Source organism: Phoxinus phoxinus (assembly GCF_949152265.1).
Source record: "Phoxinus phoxinus genome assembly, chromosome: 4".
In the NCBI taxonomy this organism is placed as follows: domain Eukaryota; kingdom Metazoa; phylum Chordata; class Actinopteri; order Cypriniformes; family Leuciscidae; genus Phoxinus; species Phoxinus phoxinus.
The window spans coordinates 25646966-25663647 of NC_136879.1; the positions used below are offsets into that span (position 1 = coordinate 25646966).

General features: G+C 35.4%; 3 protein-coding genes across 7 annotated transcripts in view; 1 reads left to right on the forward strand and 2 right to left on the reverse strand.

The window, feature by feature from the left end:
* rap1gap2a (RAP1 GTPase activating protein 2a) overlaps positions 1-7045 on the reverse strand; it is an 80762-nt gene extending 73717 nt beyond the window's left edge. For 2 of the 4 annotated variants that reach the window (XM_079609208.1, XM_079609207.1), the window contains exon 1: positions 6736-7045. The gene's annotated coding sequence lies outside the window, so the exon portion shown is untranslated. The remainder of the gene's footprint in view (positions 1-6735) is intronic. The other 2 variants (XM_079609206.1, XM_079609222.1) reach the window with 2 other exon arrangements.
* xaf1 (XIAP associated factor 1) lies at positions 5910-10602 on the forward strand. The gene is made up of 8 exons (XM_079609239.1): positions 5910-6188; positions 8226-8361; positions 8569-8625; positions 8713-8944; positions 9051-9115; positions 9208-9435; positions 10094-10158; positions 10250-10602. Exons 1-7 carry the CDS (start codon positions 5953-5955, stop codon positions 10130-10132), a joined length of 993 nt encoding a protein of 330 aa, XP_079465365.1. The 5' UTR covers positions 5910-5952; the 3' UTR covers positions 10133-10158; positions 10250-10602.
* Positions 10603-12047: 1445 nt separating this feature from the next.
* On the reverse strand, positions 12048-16243 carry LOC306996573 (uncharacterized protein). 2 transcript variants are annotated; one of them, XM_079609237.1, is made up of 5 exons: positions 15885-16243; positions 14568-14804; positions 13981-14436; positions 13840-13890; positions 12048-13348 (listed from the first exon to the last, which is right to left on the reverse strand). In XM_079609237.1, the coding sequence occupies exons 2-5, from the start codon at positions 14704-14706 to the stop codon at positions 12849-12851; spliced, it is 1146 nt and encodes a 381-aa protein (XP_079465363.1). In that variant the 5' UTR covers positions 14707-14804; positions 15885-16243; the 3' UTR covers positions 12048-12848. The 2 variants fall into 2 exon arrangements, with proteins under 2 accessions (XP_079465363.1, XP_079465362.1); XM_079609236.1 differs by having other exon boundaries at positions 15881-16243.
* Positions 16244-16682: the final 439 nt, after the last annotated feature.

A 16682-nucleotide genomic window follows, 5' to 3' on the forward strand; every position in this document is an offset into this window, starting at 1 on the left:
ATTAAAATGTATACATTATAACAGTAAATGAATACAATTAAATTAATGTGCTTATTGCAATGGATTTATTTAGTAAATTAACATAATTTCTCGTATGAAAGGTGCTATACAAATAAAGTTTATTATTATCAATATTATTATTATTGAAATAGGATAAATTAAAGGTGCATAAAATGCATCTTAATAACCGTCACCAAATAACAATCCCAAGGTCACTTTATTGTGAAATTGTTGTGATACTGGTCTGCGATGCATTAAAACAATATTAAGTTTCATGCATTCTTTTTTGGACTCTGAGATCAGATGTCCCAGATCTGCTCATAAAAGCAATCTGATCTAGAGCAGTGATCAGAAACTGATCATATAAATCAAAGGAAAAGAGAGCTTACCTATGTAAGACCAGAACTCCACTCTCTGTAAATGTTGAATTGAGGATAAAACAACCCTGTTATTTGCTTTGAACTGTGGTGCTGGTCTGACTGGTGCAGCAAGGACTTGTGAACTTTAGTATTATATAACGAGGACACACACACACACACACACGCACACACACACAAACATACAAGAAAAACAGGCCTGCAGCAAACAATCCTACCCTTAAATAATTTGCTTGTTTATGTAAAGCAACATCAGGCCAGATTACCCTGGTGGCACCTCTAATGTTGATCACAATTCTGGTCAGACATTGCAGGCGACAGCTGACCCACTCAGGCGGAATTAGGGAATGAACCAGTCTGTGTTAAGTCCTCTGTCCACACCCATCTGCGGTGATAGTGAAAACGCGAAACTCAATACCGTAATTACTGTGATTCCCCTGGCGTGACACAGCTGTCTGCTCTTGTGCGGTTTCTGCTGACAAACATCCATTAGCTGCTGATGTCAGATGTCTCCGAGGCCTTGATACAAAAGCCTTGTTCAATTATTTTGAGAATTTTTTTTTAAAACTAACAGCTCAATAAAATCTTGAACTACAGAGTCAACATAAGTGATCTGCTAATGGGGCCAACCAGGGACATCCATCCAGCAGTCTCTCAGACTCCTAATGTTTCACTAAAGTGACAGTATACGTGAGTTGAGCAATAGTCATCCAGAGAAGATACAAAGCTGAACACCATGAACTCCATATTAATGCATACGCATTGTAAATGAGTAAACTATACTTCACTCGGGAGGGTAACATCTATAGCTTGGATGCATGCAATACAAACAGAAGCCTGAAGTTTTCCTTTCTCGTAGAAACAGGCTGGCTAAAAACAACGGTTAAAATGTGAAATCATTTATGTGTATTTTGGGTGCATTACAAAACTGACCACAAAACAACGGATTCAAATATCTTGTTCAGGAATAGCCTTATGAAACATACCCCTCTATATGTAGTTGTAATCGAAATTATTCAACCCCTGTAGCAAATCATGTTTCATTGCAGCTTTACAGACTTTCAGCTGTTTGCAATGAACAAATCAAACAAAAATAATTGAAATAGCTCAACACAACAAATATTTCAAGAGGTTTCCACAAATTCAACTGATAATGCAACTTTTAATGACTTCTGCAGTCTCAAAATTATTCATCCCCCGAATAGAATCCTTCACAACTGCACAAATCTGCAAAACAAGTGTTGTACACCTGTAGCAACTAATCAAGGGCTTCATTAGTTGCACCAGGTGTGCTTGAGCCAGAACACATTAAAGGGATAGGCCTAGTTCACCCAAAAATGAAAATTACCCCATGATTTGCTCACCCTCAAGCCATAGGTGTATGACATTCCAGGGCTCCAAACTGCGACTAAAATGGTCGCATTTGCGACCAAATATATTTATTTGCGAGTGAAATTTCTGCCAAGGTCGCCATTGGCGACAATACAAATTTACTCCCTTTGATTGTAAAATCTGCATCATACATGCATGTTTTATAACCAGTAGCCTATCGCTTCATTTGTTTTGTTAACGTCATGAAATGAGACGCTTTGTGTGAACTGAGTGAAAGCGCCAAAATATGAACGGGTAAAACGAATGTCACCTTTCGCGCCAGAAAAAAAATGTCAAAGCGAAAAATATTGGACTTCTTCAAGCAATCCTCATCTCTGTCAATCACCAGACACATTATACCAGACCAGACTGCATGACACACCTGCTAACAAAAAATATGCGATATTTTAAATGCGTCATTCTGTTCATAGAACGCTCCATATGAAAGTTTTTTTTTTTTTGCAAAGCCAATCTAGCGCTGGCTCCATGACGAGCCAATAATCAGAGTTGTTCCCTGCACCGCACAGCTTAGTTTCTAGATGTAGAAACTAGAATGTTTTGCCGGACTGGACAAAAGCGAAGCGAACTGGACGAGATGAGACAGAGTGTCTGCGCGCGAGCAATAGTGCGCGAGAGAGACCGAGTGTGTCTGTGCGCGAGCAATAGTGCGCGAGAGAGACCGAGTGTGTCTGGGCGCGAGCAATAGTGCGCGAGAGACTTCAAATAACAACTACAGAATTTTATTAACTGACATCGGGATCCCGCTTACATGGGTACCTTCCAAATAAATCAATAATTTGACACAAAATATTGATTTAAAAACGATTGTATTGCTTCCGTGTCCATGACAACGCTGTTTTTCATGGCAACTGTGTCTTATCAAGAAATAATATACTGCATTCTACATTAGAATTTAACCAAGCCATGTAATAATAGGTAATAATAATAATAACAGAAGATAATATCTCTAGTCAATACTAATAATTATTATAAATACAATGTATATAAAATATAAATACAATTTAAAATATTAATAAATTATTTATTTTTATTTATTCTGGAGATGCACTGAATTTTGGTGAATAAGAATAATAACAGAAGATAATATCTCTAGTCTATCCTATTCCTAATAATTATTATAAATACAATGTATATAAAATATAAATACAATTTAAAATATTAATACATTATTTATTTTTATTTATTCTGGAGATGCACTGAATTTTGGTGAATAAGAGGACCCATTTTATTTTGATGCACATTAGCAGGAAATGTAGCACAATATGAATGTAAAAAGCAGTTATAATTAGGCTATGTGACAAATCAACAAATAATCGTGATAATTAATCGTGATATCAATATTGATCAAAATAATCGTGATTATCATTTTGGGCAAAATCGTGCAGCCCTACTGAGGTATGATCACGAGACACAAATTTTTTTTTGTGACTTTTGTTCAAGAACGGGCAAAGAAATAGCGGGGAAAACGGAGTTCATTACAGGAACTAACCATTTAAAAAAAAAGACACTGTGAGAAAACACGGGGACAGTAACAAGCATAAAAATGCACGCGATCACATAATCGCGAAGAATGCTCCACAGACTCCACCGTTAGCACGTGCAGTTTCTCGTGCATGCGAGCTGCGGGAATTTATTATTTATTATATTAAAAAAATTATTTGACTGTATATAGTTCATAAGTCGGAAGTGATATTCAGTTCCCAAATAAGCTTCAGTTCCCAGAACATTCACAAGATGAAAATGCTGAAACTGTAAGAAGAGGAGAGACACACAACAGGGTGACTAAAGTACATGCATTGTTATGTGGCTCTTAAAAAAATTATTTGGCGCCTGTTTTTTCCCCCTATAGGAGCCATTGGCTCCTTACTTGATTTTTTTGTTTGGAGCCCTGCATTCTTCTTTCAGACGAATACAATCAGAGTTGTTTTTAAAACGTCCATGGCTGTTCCAAGCTTCATAATGGCGAACAGTGAATGGCCGTTTCTGTTTTGAAGTAGATCAACGTGCATCCAATCCATGATAAAACATCATAACAGCAAAAAGATGCATACTAAAGATGTTTGCCATGAAGGGGTTGAACATTTTTGAGACTGGTCATTAAAAGTTTTTTCAATTAAATTTGGGGACACCTCTTGAAACTAGAGATGCACCGATTGATCGGCTGGTAATCGGATCATCGGAATTGTCAGATTTTCACGTGATCGGCCATGACCGGCGACCGGCCGGTCAGTCTGACATATGCCGATTTTATGCCGGTCATCGCGTAACATCAGCATCACACGTGCACACGGAACGCATATGAAGGAAACCTCGTGAATTACGGCCGTTGCACACCGCAAGCGGCGCATATTTTTTCGCCATGCATGTTAATCAATGAGTGCGTTTACACCGGGAGCAGGAGCAGCGCGTGAGCGTCAAGCAGGAGCGTCGCGTGAGCAGCAGAGAAGCGCGGGTTTCTATTTTTTAATTAAAGTGAAAGCACACTTTTGATGGACAAAATAAATATGATTTCACACAAAAAAAGTTTTAACAAGCACTGGAGTAGGCTATGTCAGAAAAGAAAATGAAGACTCAAAATATTTATAGAAAATGTACCGATTTAAACTTGTTTTTATTATTCAGTTTGGGTAAAAGTATTTGGTGTTTTATAAAAAAAAAAATATTTGTGTGTGCTGTAAAGTGGTTAGAAAAAATTTAATCGGAATCGGCTAAAATCGGTATAGGCAGGTCAAACTCATTGAAAAATTGGAATCGGCCTAGAAAATTGTAATTGGTGCATCTCTAGACATTTGTTTTGTTGAGCTATTTCAATTACTTTTGTTTGAATTGTGCAATGCAAACAGCTGAAAGTCTGTGTACATTAAACCTGATTTGCAATGGAAGTGGAATAATTTCGACTACAACTGTATATAAACTATACATTTCAAAAGTTTGGATCAGTAAGTTTTTTAAATGTTTTTGAAAGTCTCTCATGCTCACCAAGGTTGCAAGGTTTATTTAATCAAAAATAAAATGAAAAGTAATATTGTGCAATATTATTACAATTTAAAATAACTGTTTTCTATTGTATTTTTTCATTTTAAACTGTAATTTGTTGTGATGGCAAAGCTGAATTTTCACCATCAATACTCCAGTCTTCAGTGTTAGTGATCCGTCAGAAATCATTCTGGTTTTGGTGCTCAAAAAAACATTTTGTATCATTATCATTTATCAATTTTGAAGACATTTGTGCTGTTGTACTTTCTTTTTTTTTTTACAAAGTTCAAAAGAGCATTATTTATTTCAAATAGAAATCCTTAGTAGCCTAACATTATAAATGACTCTAATGTCACTTTTGATTAGTTTAATGCATCCTTGCTAAATAAAAGTGGACTAATCATTTCTTTAAAAATATCTCCTATTGTAATACAATATAGTAAACAATGATGATAATTGCCATTGTAAAGAATAGGGATGGATCATAGTCTGATCCGGTCAAAAGTTTGGAAACATTACTATTTTCAATGTTTTTGAAAGAAGTACCTTATGCTCACCAGGGCTGCATTCATTTGATCAAAAATACAGAAAAAAAAAGTTTTATTGTGAAATACTATTACAATTTAAAATAATGGTTTTCTATTTTAATATACTTTAAAATATAATTTATTTCTGTGATGGAAAGCTGAATTTTCATCAGCCATTACTCCAGTCTGATCCTTCAGAAATCATTCTAATATGTCGATTTTATTATAAATGTTGGAAACTTGAGCTGCTTAATTTTTGATACTTTTTTCAGGATTCATGAATACATTTTTTAAAAGAACAGCATTTATTCCAAATAAATATTTTCTAGCAATATACATCTTCTATTAATTTTCTTAAAAAAGAAAAACAATACTGTAGGCTATATATTAGTACAAAATATTTCTATTTTAAATATGCTGTTCTTTTTAACTTTTTATTTATCAAATAATCTTGAAAATATTCAACAGTAAACCTTTTTCCAACATGGAAAATAAATCAGCATATTAGAATGATTTCTGAAGGATCATGTGTTTTACTGACAATTATGGCATTCATTTATTTTTCTATTTTACAGAAATATAGTTACAATACTGTAACCATGGTAAAGAGCCATGTTATAAATACCTGTGATTGGCTAATGAAACTGCAGGAGTTATGGAAGATGAGACATTGCAACTAGATGTCAAGTGAAGTGTTGACTGTTTTTCACCACAACACAAGGCAATATGAATGTTGTACTGTTAGAAAACAAGAGACTTTTAGCGAGAAGATGTTATTTACGACACCTGTTAAGTTTCGGTTCTACTTTCGGTTCAGAGTAAGTGAAATCAACAAATCCAACACAGTAAACCCAGTCATCATCTCAGCCTATAGTCTAACTATGGACACTGAAGAACTGATTCTGTGTACTCACTGGTGAGTGTTTTACAATGTATTGTAAACATATTGCATAGAGATTTAAGATCGTCTATTTATGTTCATTGACAATGCAAACAAATGATATCGTGTTCGTCGAGTTTTAGACTAAGTTATATCATCACGACAAATTTCTCTCTGTCAACAGTAGCCACAGCATTAGAAACGAAAAAAAAAAATCTACTTATTTAGTAGCTAGGCTAAGTTACACAACAATAATGACTTTTTCTTAATCGTGTTGATAACTGTGGCCTAAATTTAACAAAGTGAAACTATTTCCATGGGGGCCAGCTATGGCTGACAGGAAACTTTAACGTTACGTGAATATAAAAATTGTGAATTTGAATTAACTATAGGCCTATTGTCGACGCATTTAATTTGCTTTGGTGATTTGCTGAATCATTCAAATTGAACAGGATTGATTATTGAATAATTGTAACGTTACCGCTACATAGGCTAACTTACCTAATTGACCTAAACACTTAATTTGTTAGCTATTATACCTTGTTTGGAAGTTTATGACCAATTCTAGCATCATATTACTCACCCCCATGTCCTTCTAAAACCGTAGGACTTATTTCTTCCTTCCGTCGATCACAACATGTGGATTTTGGAAAGGTATCCAACATGACTGCAGCTTTTATGAAAAAAATAACACAAACGCATAATATCTACGTATCATAGAAGTATGACTCGTGCTCCATTCAAATCTCATGAAGCTATATGATAGCTTTATGCGAGAAACGAGCCAATTTAACTCATAACAACTCTAAAAACCTCTAGTGAGCTCTTAAAGCTGTGACTGGTTCATTGAGTCAGTGTTGAACTGAAGAATCGGATCATTCTGATTCGCGAACAAATCATTCAGATCCGTTCTCTTTTTATTGAAATAACAATAGGGGAATACAAAATGATACAGAAACACTTGAATCTATAAAACAATTCTGCATTTTATATCAAAAATCAATCATACATAACATCACATCACATCAATTATCCTTTTCCATTCAGTCCCGTTCAGACATCTATGATTCAGACCTTTTTTATGAACTCGATCAACCGTTTCATTCAATGACTCAAAAGAATGATTCATTCACGAATGAATGAATGAAGGCCCCATGCATAGTTTTTTTTATTTATCCCAAGTTTCTTTCATTATATTAAAACATTATGAAATGAAACGCAGTTCACTTTCATTATATTAAAAAAAGGAGTGCTTATTCTTCTTAAAAGTATTTTGTGTTCTTTAGAAAAAAGTCATATAGGTTTTGGAACAACGCTGATGTGTAAATAATGGCAAGTTTTTGGGTTAACTGTTCCTTTAACTCTATAATGCATAAAGGGGATCAAATTGACCCAGCATCCTTCAATTGATTATTTATCAATGAAAACATTGTTTGTTTGATATTCCATGAATTCTTCTAAAAACTTGTTTCTGACCCTCATCAATGTAATTTTCATAAATCATATGGGGAACTTTGACTCAACACAGTATTTTTGGATACATTTGTCAATAATAATATTCTCAAACAGTATGCGATTTAAGATGCAGTAGATGAAAAGCTACAGGAAAGGACAGCTGATGGTTCAAACAAATGAAGAGGTGCAAACTCTGCCTAAAAGTTATGCTTAGAAAGGTGCCTTTGTCAGCTAATTTAATTTCCACATGCTCTGTGAGAAATGTGGGGATATACTTTAGATCTATATTAGTTTAGAGATCGTTTTAAAAATAGTACAGCTGTTTTTTTTAATCATCTTTAATGTATATTAGGAACAAAGTGGACAAATAAGCATGTTTGATATTAAAACATTTGTGTATCATCAATTATTTTAACTAATTAATTAATTAGCTAATTAATAAGACGCTTATTTTTGAAGAAAACCATTCATTCCAATACGGGTCATTTTGACCCACTTTATGCATTTGTGTAGTTTTTTTTTTTTTTGGTTCATGCGTTAAGAAAACAGTGCATGTACAACCCAAGCGTTTCCATCCTCCAGTCTCTGTAAAGAGTCTCTTTTAATTTTTTTTTGCAGCAATAAAGAGGTGGCAAAGGCAAACTATGACCTCCATGAACCACACTGTAAGAGGTTTCTGTGTAAATGCCCTGACTGCAATGACACTATCCCTCGAGATCAGCTGGAGGAGCATAAAACCGAACAGCACGCGCAGGTCATAACCACACCACTCAACACTGGTTAACTTTCTGATCTATGCTCCTTTTTACAAGCTCTTAGCCCTGTTTGTCACACACACAAAACACGTTTTTTGATGCATTTTCCTACTGAACTTTTTCCACTTGACTTGCTTTTTACTCATCATTGCAATCTCCCTCCTCTAAAATACTGTTGGTGGTCTCCTTTTCATCATGTCTTACAGGTAAAATGTAAGATGTGCAATAAAAAGATGGAGCGAAGGCATTTGTTGGACCACCAGGTGAATATTTAATCTTACACCTATCTAAGCTGATGAGCTCCGGGTGTTTTTCCCCCCACTTATTCCTTTGTTGTTTCTGTCTTTCAGAAAGACGAGTGCTCCGAAAGACCTCAGGTCTGTGAGTTTTGTCAGCTCGAGCTTCCTCTGAGCAACCTGAAAGAGCACAGAGTGTCCTGTGGGAGTCGGACCGAGCTCTGCTCCGACTGTGACCGTTATGTCAAACTGAGGGACCAGCTTGATCACGCTCAGATCTGCTCAACTACCACTCCAGCGACCTCAAAGGACCTTGTCCCTGAAGAAGATGCATCTGACACTGACGGTTAGCTCAAGACACTATCAGTTTTAAACATGGATATGTTCTAGGTCTTAGTATTGCCAAGTTCTGGGTATTTTCATTGTAAAATACTGATATCTGTTATCTCCAGAGCCGATGTTGCAATGTCAGAACTGTCTGACATACATTTCCTCAGACAAACTGGAGGATCACCAGGTAAAATAAGGAAATAAGATATTATTTATGTACAGTAATTATGAAAATCTCCTTTTTAACGCAGCAAATCTTTTATTATTCCGTTTTACTAGCTGCGTTGCAAGTACCAGATTTTCCAGAATGCAGACGACGACGAGGATGATGACTCGGATGAAAAATTCAAAGCTGGAAATGCCAGTGCTTCAGACGCTGCAGATTTCTCCTTCTCAGCATTGCAAAAGACAAAGAGAGACAGAAACATTGACATGGACCTGAATAAGATAAGCAGCTGTCCGCTCTGTCATCTGGCTCTTCCTGTAAAGACACTCGAGTGGCATGAGGTATAGTCACCGTGCTGATAATGATATTTTAAACTTGTGCGGCCTCAACAATCTGAACAGTCATTTTGTTGTTGATTTAATAAACACTTTGGATTAGTACATTTATTGTACCAAAATTAATACACTACCGTTGATAAGTTTGGGGTCATTAAGATTTTTTGAAAGAAGTCTCTTTCACACTAAGGCTGCATTTATTTGATTAAAATGCAGTAAAAAATTAAAATGCAGTTTTATTATATTTCAAAATGTTTATTCCTGTGCTGGCAAAGCAAATTTTCAGCATCATTACTTCAGTCTTCAGTGTCACACGATCCTTCAGAAATCATTTTAATGCTGATTTGGTGCTTAAGAAACATTATTATTGTCAATGTTGATTCAATGTTCTGATTAATATTTTTGTGAAAAAGAACAACATTTATTTGAAAAATGCTTCATTTTTGATTGATTTATTGTATCCTTGCTGAATAAAAGTATATATAAATTATAAAAAAAAAATTAAAGTGACCCCAAACGTTTCAACAATACTGTAAATTATGTACATTTGAGCCTCTGTTATTCTACTCTAATATAATATACAATATTTACTGATGATTCATTCTATATTTATATATGTATTTATATTGTATTGTGTTTTTTTGTTTTGTTTTGTTTTTTAAAGAAAAAATGTGAATTATACAAACATCTAAACCTGGCATGATGGCTGGTGAAAGCCAAGCTAAATGTGTAAGTACACAAATAATACATTATCATCAGTGTAACTTTGCAATGCAATTGCCATCCATGAATTGTAATAAATGTATGAATTATCTTACAGGGTTGGTGGAAACTGCAAACTCGTCAATCATCACAAATAATAATATAGAAAATTTTGTTGTGGAAATAACATACTGAAGTATTTTGAAGATACAGTAACTAAAAAAAAAAGTTTACAATGCTTCTGTTGCCTGATTTTAATTTGATAATAATGAAACTTTAAAAAGTGACTTATTCGGCCCAGTGAAGCCAAAATAATGAAAAAAGTTTTGCGCTGAGTGCAAGTACTTTATGTTTATACTTTATTTTCTGACTACTGCCTTTTAACCCTTTTTATGATTATTATTTGTTTAAAATGTCCTGCGTGTCAAATCTGGACTAACCTAAAAATAAAGATAACATAAGACAACCAAACTATTTAAGTGCATGAAAAGATGAATGTAATGAAATGAAAAGAAAAATTTTGTGTGCAGTGTATTCTAGACTGTTATTTCTCTCTATTACCATCCGCATACCTTTGTATGAAATGTCTCGAGGATCCAGCTCTACCAGATGAAGTTTATGAAAATCTGGAGAAATGGGGAAGATCACAAGATGCAGTTTCAGTCAGGACGGCCTTTTCTTAATTTTCCTATCATATCTTACTATTAGTTTTAATAATTGTTACTTAATTGATGTATTTAACTGATGTTAAATATATTTATAAAAATGTATTTTAATGGTCTATTTGTCCATTTGTAAATTGATTTCTCCCCCCACTAGTTCTCCTACACTTGGCAAAAGTGCAACAGTGACATCTAGTGGACATTTTCGTATTCCTTTATGAGAAACCAGTGTTGAGAGTGGATTCAAGAGTAGGCCTAATCGTTGTTTAGTCAAAATCTCATAAGTAACTTCAACAGGTTTTTTCTCTCTCACATCTGTTAACAAAGTAGATTATACAAATAACCTTCCTCTCACTTTATAAAGCTTCCACATGGTAAATTAAAAAATGTTGCTGGACTATGGACACTTTCCCACTTTATCATCATCGCAAATCTATTAAAATGTTTCAAACATCCCACCCAGTGCTGGGTAATTTGACTACATAACATATAAGAATACGCATAATCAGACAGTTAGCCTAGTTTCTTTTACTTTTTGATAACATTTATTCACAAAATGGCAGTAAATCAATCACAGATAATTGATTTTAAAATTTTCCTTTCTAAAAAAGAAAATAATTCAGAAAGTCCTCTAGTTTTATGAAATCGCACGTATTGCTGTCTTTGGAAGGCAGTTTTATTATCATTTTAAATTTCCATGATAGCTTTTCATTAAACTCACGAACCCCCTGCAGTTCAATGTTATAAATGAGGTAGGTCAAAAGTAATAAGATTACATTAAATGAGCAATTAGATTATGTTGCTATAACTACAATTTTTGTCATGTAATTGGAATAAGTAACGGACGACAATCAGTGGCTGTTTAAGACTCTTTGATGTCCCTGCACTGACACTTAGAAAACATTAGGCCTACTCTATTAAAGGGTTAGTTCACCCAAAAATGAAAATTATGTCAGTAATTACTTACCCTCATGTTGTTCCAACCGTGTAAGACTTTCGTTCATCTTCAGAACACAAATTAAGATATTTTTGATGAAATCTGAGAGCTGTCTCACTCCTTCAAAGTAAAGGCATTGTTAAAATAGTCCAAGTGACTACGGTGGCTCAACCTTAAGTTTATCAAGTGACGAGAATACTTTTTGTGTAGAGCACGAATAAAATTACATACGGAAGCCAAAACCCATTTTTTCCACTTTTCCTGATTACCTGTCACACTTAATCAAAAGAAGCAAAACACAATACTGATTTTTAAAGTAATATTTCAAATTATACATTTTATTTTCATCTTTGACATTGGGTTTTAAAGTAGGAGACATATTTTGACAGTGCGCTGACTTTTCATTTCTGGGAGATCAAACACAGGTCCATAGGAGCTACATCTAAAATAATGCGCCTTCAATCACAATTCAAAATCGCATCTGGAGAAGAAAAAAAAACAACACACTAAGGAGTCTTTGGAAATTCAAGTGAAGAGAAACTACTAATAACAGATAATGCACATTGGCTAAAAGATTAAAACATTTACAGCAGATCTGTCCAAGCAATGCTTGAGCCAGAAACTGATTTAAAAGAATTTCAGAGTAGCAAACCCAAATAAAGAAGACTGTAAAATCTGATTACATAAATTAAAACCACCCAACTTCATGGCCACTTCGCAATATGTTAAAAAGCACCACAAATATAATTATCTTAAATTACCAGTCAATTTTTAAATACATTTTGCCTCTTATATTACCTGCATAACAGCACATAATTGGTCCAAACAGTCTATGAGACCCAGTCATCTACTGAAAATATCATTCAGTATATATGAGGAACTCTACAAAGAACCTATTACAGCTCGCAATGCTTCTCATTTTGGTTATTATGTTATGAACAGAGAAAACGTTTTAGTCCTGTCAGCTCTGTAACTCAATATATAAGATATTTAAAGATTGCCATAAACTCTAGTGTCACAATATCCTCAGCTTATTGTATTTTCTGTGCTATTAGCATTCACTGCTTATGTAACTTGCTCCCAGTTGTAGCAGTCGATAGCGTTGCGGTGTTCAGAAGCTACGGATGTCCGTTGAACTTGTCCTGCAGGAGAGTCAAGGCGTTGGAGGAGAAGTCACGTAGGACGTGGAGTGTTTCACGCTGCAGTTGTAAGGTGTCACGTGAATACTGCTGCTGGGCGTGGACCAATTTCTGCACCGACTCCGCAACACACTCCAGCGAGCGAGACAGCGACCCTATCAGCAGTGTGGTGCCCTGCTGTTCCTGCAGGCTGAGGGAGGCACTCTGGGATAAACGTTCCTGCAGACTGCGGGGTTCCACGGAAGCAGGTTGGGGAGGGATTCCAACAGGAGCTGGACGTGATGATGATGATGATGAGCCGGCCCCAGAAGGTGCAATAAATGTCGAGGTCCTGGCAGCTGAAGGCCCGTTAAATGTGTTGTGATTAGGCTTTTCTCGAACTTGAATCTTCTCAGAAATGGGACGGCTGAGGAATCCAGGGATGACAACAGGATTCTGATTTGGTTGGTTTCCGGTTTCAATAAACTGCATGTTACCACCTGGAAGGAACAGAAACATGTTCATGCTAATTATAAGCATTGAAATAGAAACCGTTTTTTATTTGGATATGCACCTTTTTTATGATTTATGACAAAAAAAGTGACCAATTTATTTATTTTTTTAACAATAATATACATTTTTCCTTTATACATGAAAAACATATACGATGACTAAGACCTGTCATTATTTATCTACAATAAACAAGAACCTTTTTTCTTTTTTTTTTACATTGACATTAATTTTTTTAAGGTTTTCAAAAAAAAGTTAAATATACTGTAATTTCCTTTCTTTTTTTCCAATATAATATATTTATAAATAAAAATTCATCATGTTTTTAGGGAATTGCACCACATAGTGAATAAAAGTTTTTCAATTAAAAACCTGCTCATCGTAGAAGAGATGCATTTCACTTTATGTACGAACTGCATTTTTTATACATTTTTGATGCATTTTTAAAACGCATGGCAAGTAGCTCTGCATTATTACTTACCTTCCTTTTCTGACGTGTCAGTCTGGAGGTCTATAAGAGGCACTGCTGAATCTATCATTACAAAAACAAATTTACCAACTTATTATTTAAACGTTTAGTAATGAATCACCTTGAACTTACTCACTAAAAAAAGAAACTCACCGCTAAACATCATGTGTGTGGGAAGCACCATATCTACTTTGCTTGGGATACTAGTGTGGAAAGGAGGTGGCATTGGTAAACCGAACGAATGGGGCCTGCCATTTGCCATGTGTGAGGAGCTATGTGGTATCTCAGAGAGACCTGGAATGTCTTCGTCTTCGTCATCCATTTGGTCATCAATTGCCAAACTGCTCACATTTTTGTTAAGGTTAGACATCTGAAGGATCTGGTGCACCATGGTTTCTATGGGTGACAGCTCTTGTGCGATTTGGGTAGCCGTGGCTCCCGATGCCCTCATAGCAGCCACCCTCCGTTTGGTGTCGCATTTGAGGTCTGCCCATTTCTTGATGACTTCAATAATTTCTCTGTGACACTCGCTGACCTCATTGATACGTGCCGTCAGATCCGCCCAAGTGCGGTTTTTCAGATCCTTCGAAATGCCCCTGTTGAACTTTCCTGTTGAAGGCATGAGTTCGTTTAACTAGAATCCTTCATGTATGCAAAGCATCATTTACATACTTTCAAATCGCTGTCAGGTCCATTTGCACTATGTGATATAAAGATAAAAAGGTGTGTCTGTGTCTTACCAACTAGAATATGCCGTTTTTTCTGCACCTCGCTGAGCAGCAGTTCAACCTCCTGGAATGTGAACCGTGACTTCCTTTTCTTAAAGCGCATCAAAGCACCTCCTGGCCCTCTGTAAGGGTATGGCAGAAATTCCGACATCCTTCCTCCTTCGAAAACTTTCGCTGCTACCAATCACAAACCAAATCAAACTGTGCTTCTAGACAGCATCCATCAGAAGGTTTCCATGAATTATATGGCTGAAATAATAAATAAAATATAAAATTATTATTATTCATCCAAAAGCAGCAGCATTTAACTTGTTCATCCTCTTCAACTTGCCTTAAATACAAAAGTAAAAATATATTTATATAAATATAAACACTTTTTATAAATTTAACACATCCTTGCTGAGTAAAAGTATTAATTTCTTTCAAAAAAAGAAAGGAAAAAAATGACTGAACGCAAACTTTTGAAAGGTAGAGTATATTGTTACAAAAGATTTATATTTTAAATAAATGCTACTTTTTTGGTATTTTTCTTTATCAAAGAATCCTGAAAGGTTTTTTTTAAAAAAACAGCACAACTGTTTCCAACATTGATAATAAATCAGTATATTTAGAATGATTTCACTGAAGACTGGAGTAATGGCTGATGAAAATTCAGCTTGGCATCACAGAAATAAAAATACCACACTATTACTGTTTTTTTTTTTATTACAAGTAGCCTACTAATGTGTGTGTGTGTGTGTGTATTTACTATCCCTATGATTAATAATGTGATGACTGCTGCTTGTGTTCTGCTCTTTAAAAGGACAGAACAGCCACAGACAGAGATTATTTGGGAAAAGCACAGATCCACATTTTTCTAGGACCCTTTTACTTTAAATTAACTGTTACGACTAATTGCGGCGTGATCTCACACCGCCTCGCCGGTGTGCCCATATGCTTCCTGCTTCTTTGTTGTTGTCCTGCCTAATCGTCAGAGAGCAATAGGAACAGAGAGAATCGAGCGAACGCCATCACGGACACACGGCGTGTATCTCGAGCGTTCAAATCTGCCATTTCTGTAATATCTCGCGTACAGTATTGGCTCATAGTCATAACGTTACACGTAAAGATAGATTCCATTTTCGTAATAAGCAAACAATCGTCCAGGAAACGCTAACGGATTTGTATTTTGTTTGTTGCTAGCCTGCCGAGTAGGAAAATGGACTACGCACGCATTTCGTAGACCTATTTACGAACGAATTTAGCGTCAAATCTAAACTGCGTACATCAGAACGGCGAATAACTTTCTTGCTATTGATATAAGTGATAGATTGGGTGGTAATTACCTACAGTGTGGTCGAATGTGTCCTAGGATTTGTCGGTGTAGTCTTGCCCGATAAACTTCGTAGGCAGTGATCCCCTGCGTCGCGCAGACTCAGCTCTACGTGTTTTTCCCCCTCCACAACGATAGTTCGCCAACATTCTATAGTAATCCTTCCCTGTGCCTGACTGTGTGGAAGCATTCCTAACTACACACGAACACCCTGTGGCCCAGTCTAAGCATGTGAATGTGCAACTCACAATTAAATAAACGTAAATTTAAGTTGCATTTAATACACATACAAGTTGAATATATCGCGTAAAATATTTGTGGACTTTGTACGCTTCCACCCCCCACCCACTCTGATAGGCTGTATAGTAACTTTCGAGGCTATATCCGGCGCTCCAACATTTATATAAAAAAAATGGAAATATATAAAAATTGTGATTTTCTTGTCTGATATTAATGTAATATTTAAAACATAGGTTTGACATAATTTAAAGGCATATCATTTTATATATGCACATCATAATGGTAAATTCTTCCTAGTAAGAAATACTGGAATTAATTTAGGCCTTAATACATCTGAAGAGATTAAATTAGAAACATTAAATTGTGTTGCGTCTCTATTGTCTTTCTTCTGTGGTTCTCAGGTCGTCATCAATGTACTCATTGAGTATCATGCATATCTAAGCGGAAGTTTGGAAGGCAACCAAATGAAATTCAATATTTGAGTGTTTGTTTAAAAAAAAATACCATTATTTAAACAGTTCACTGATGATGTGGCCATGCAATAACCATGGCAATAACACGCCACCATCTTGAGG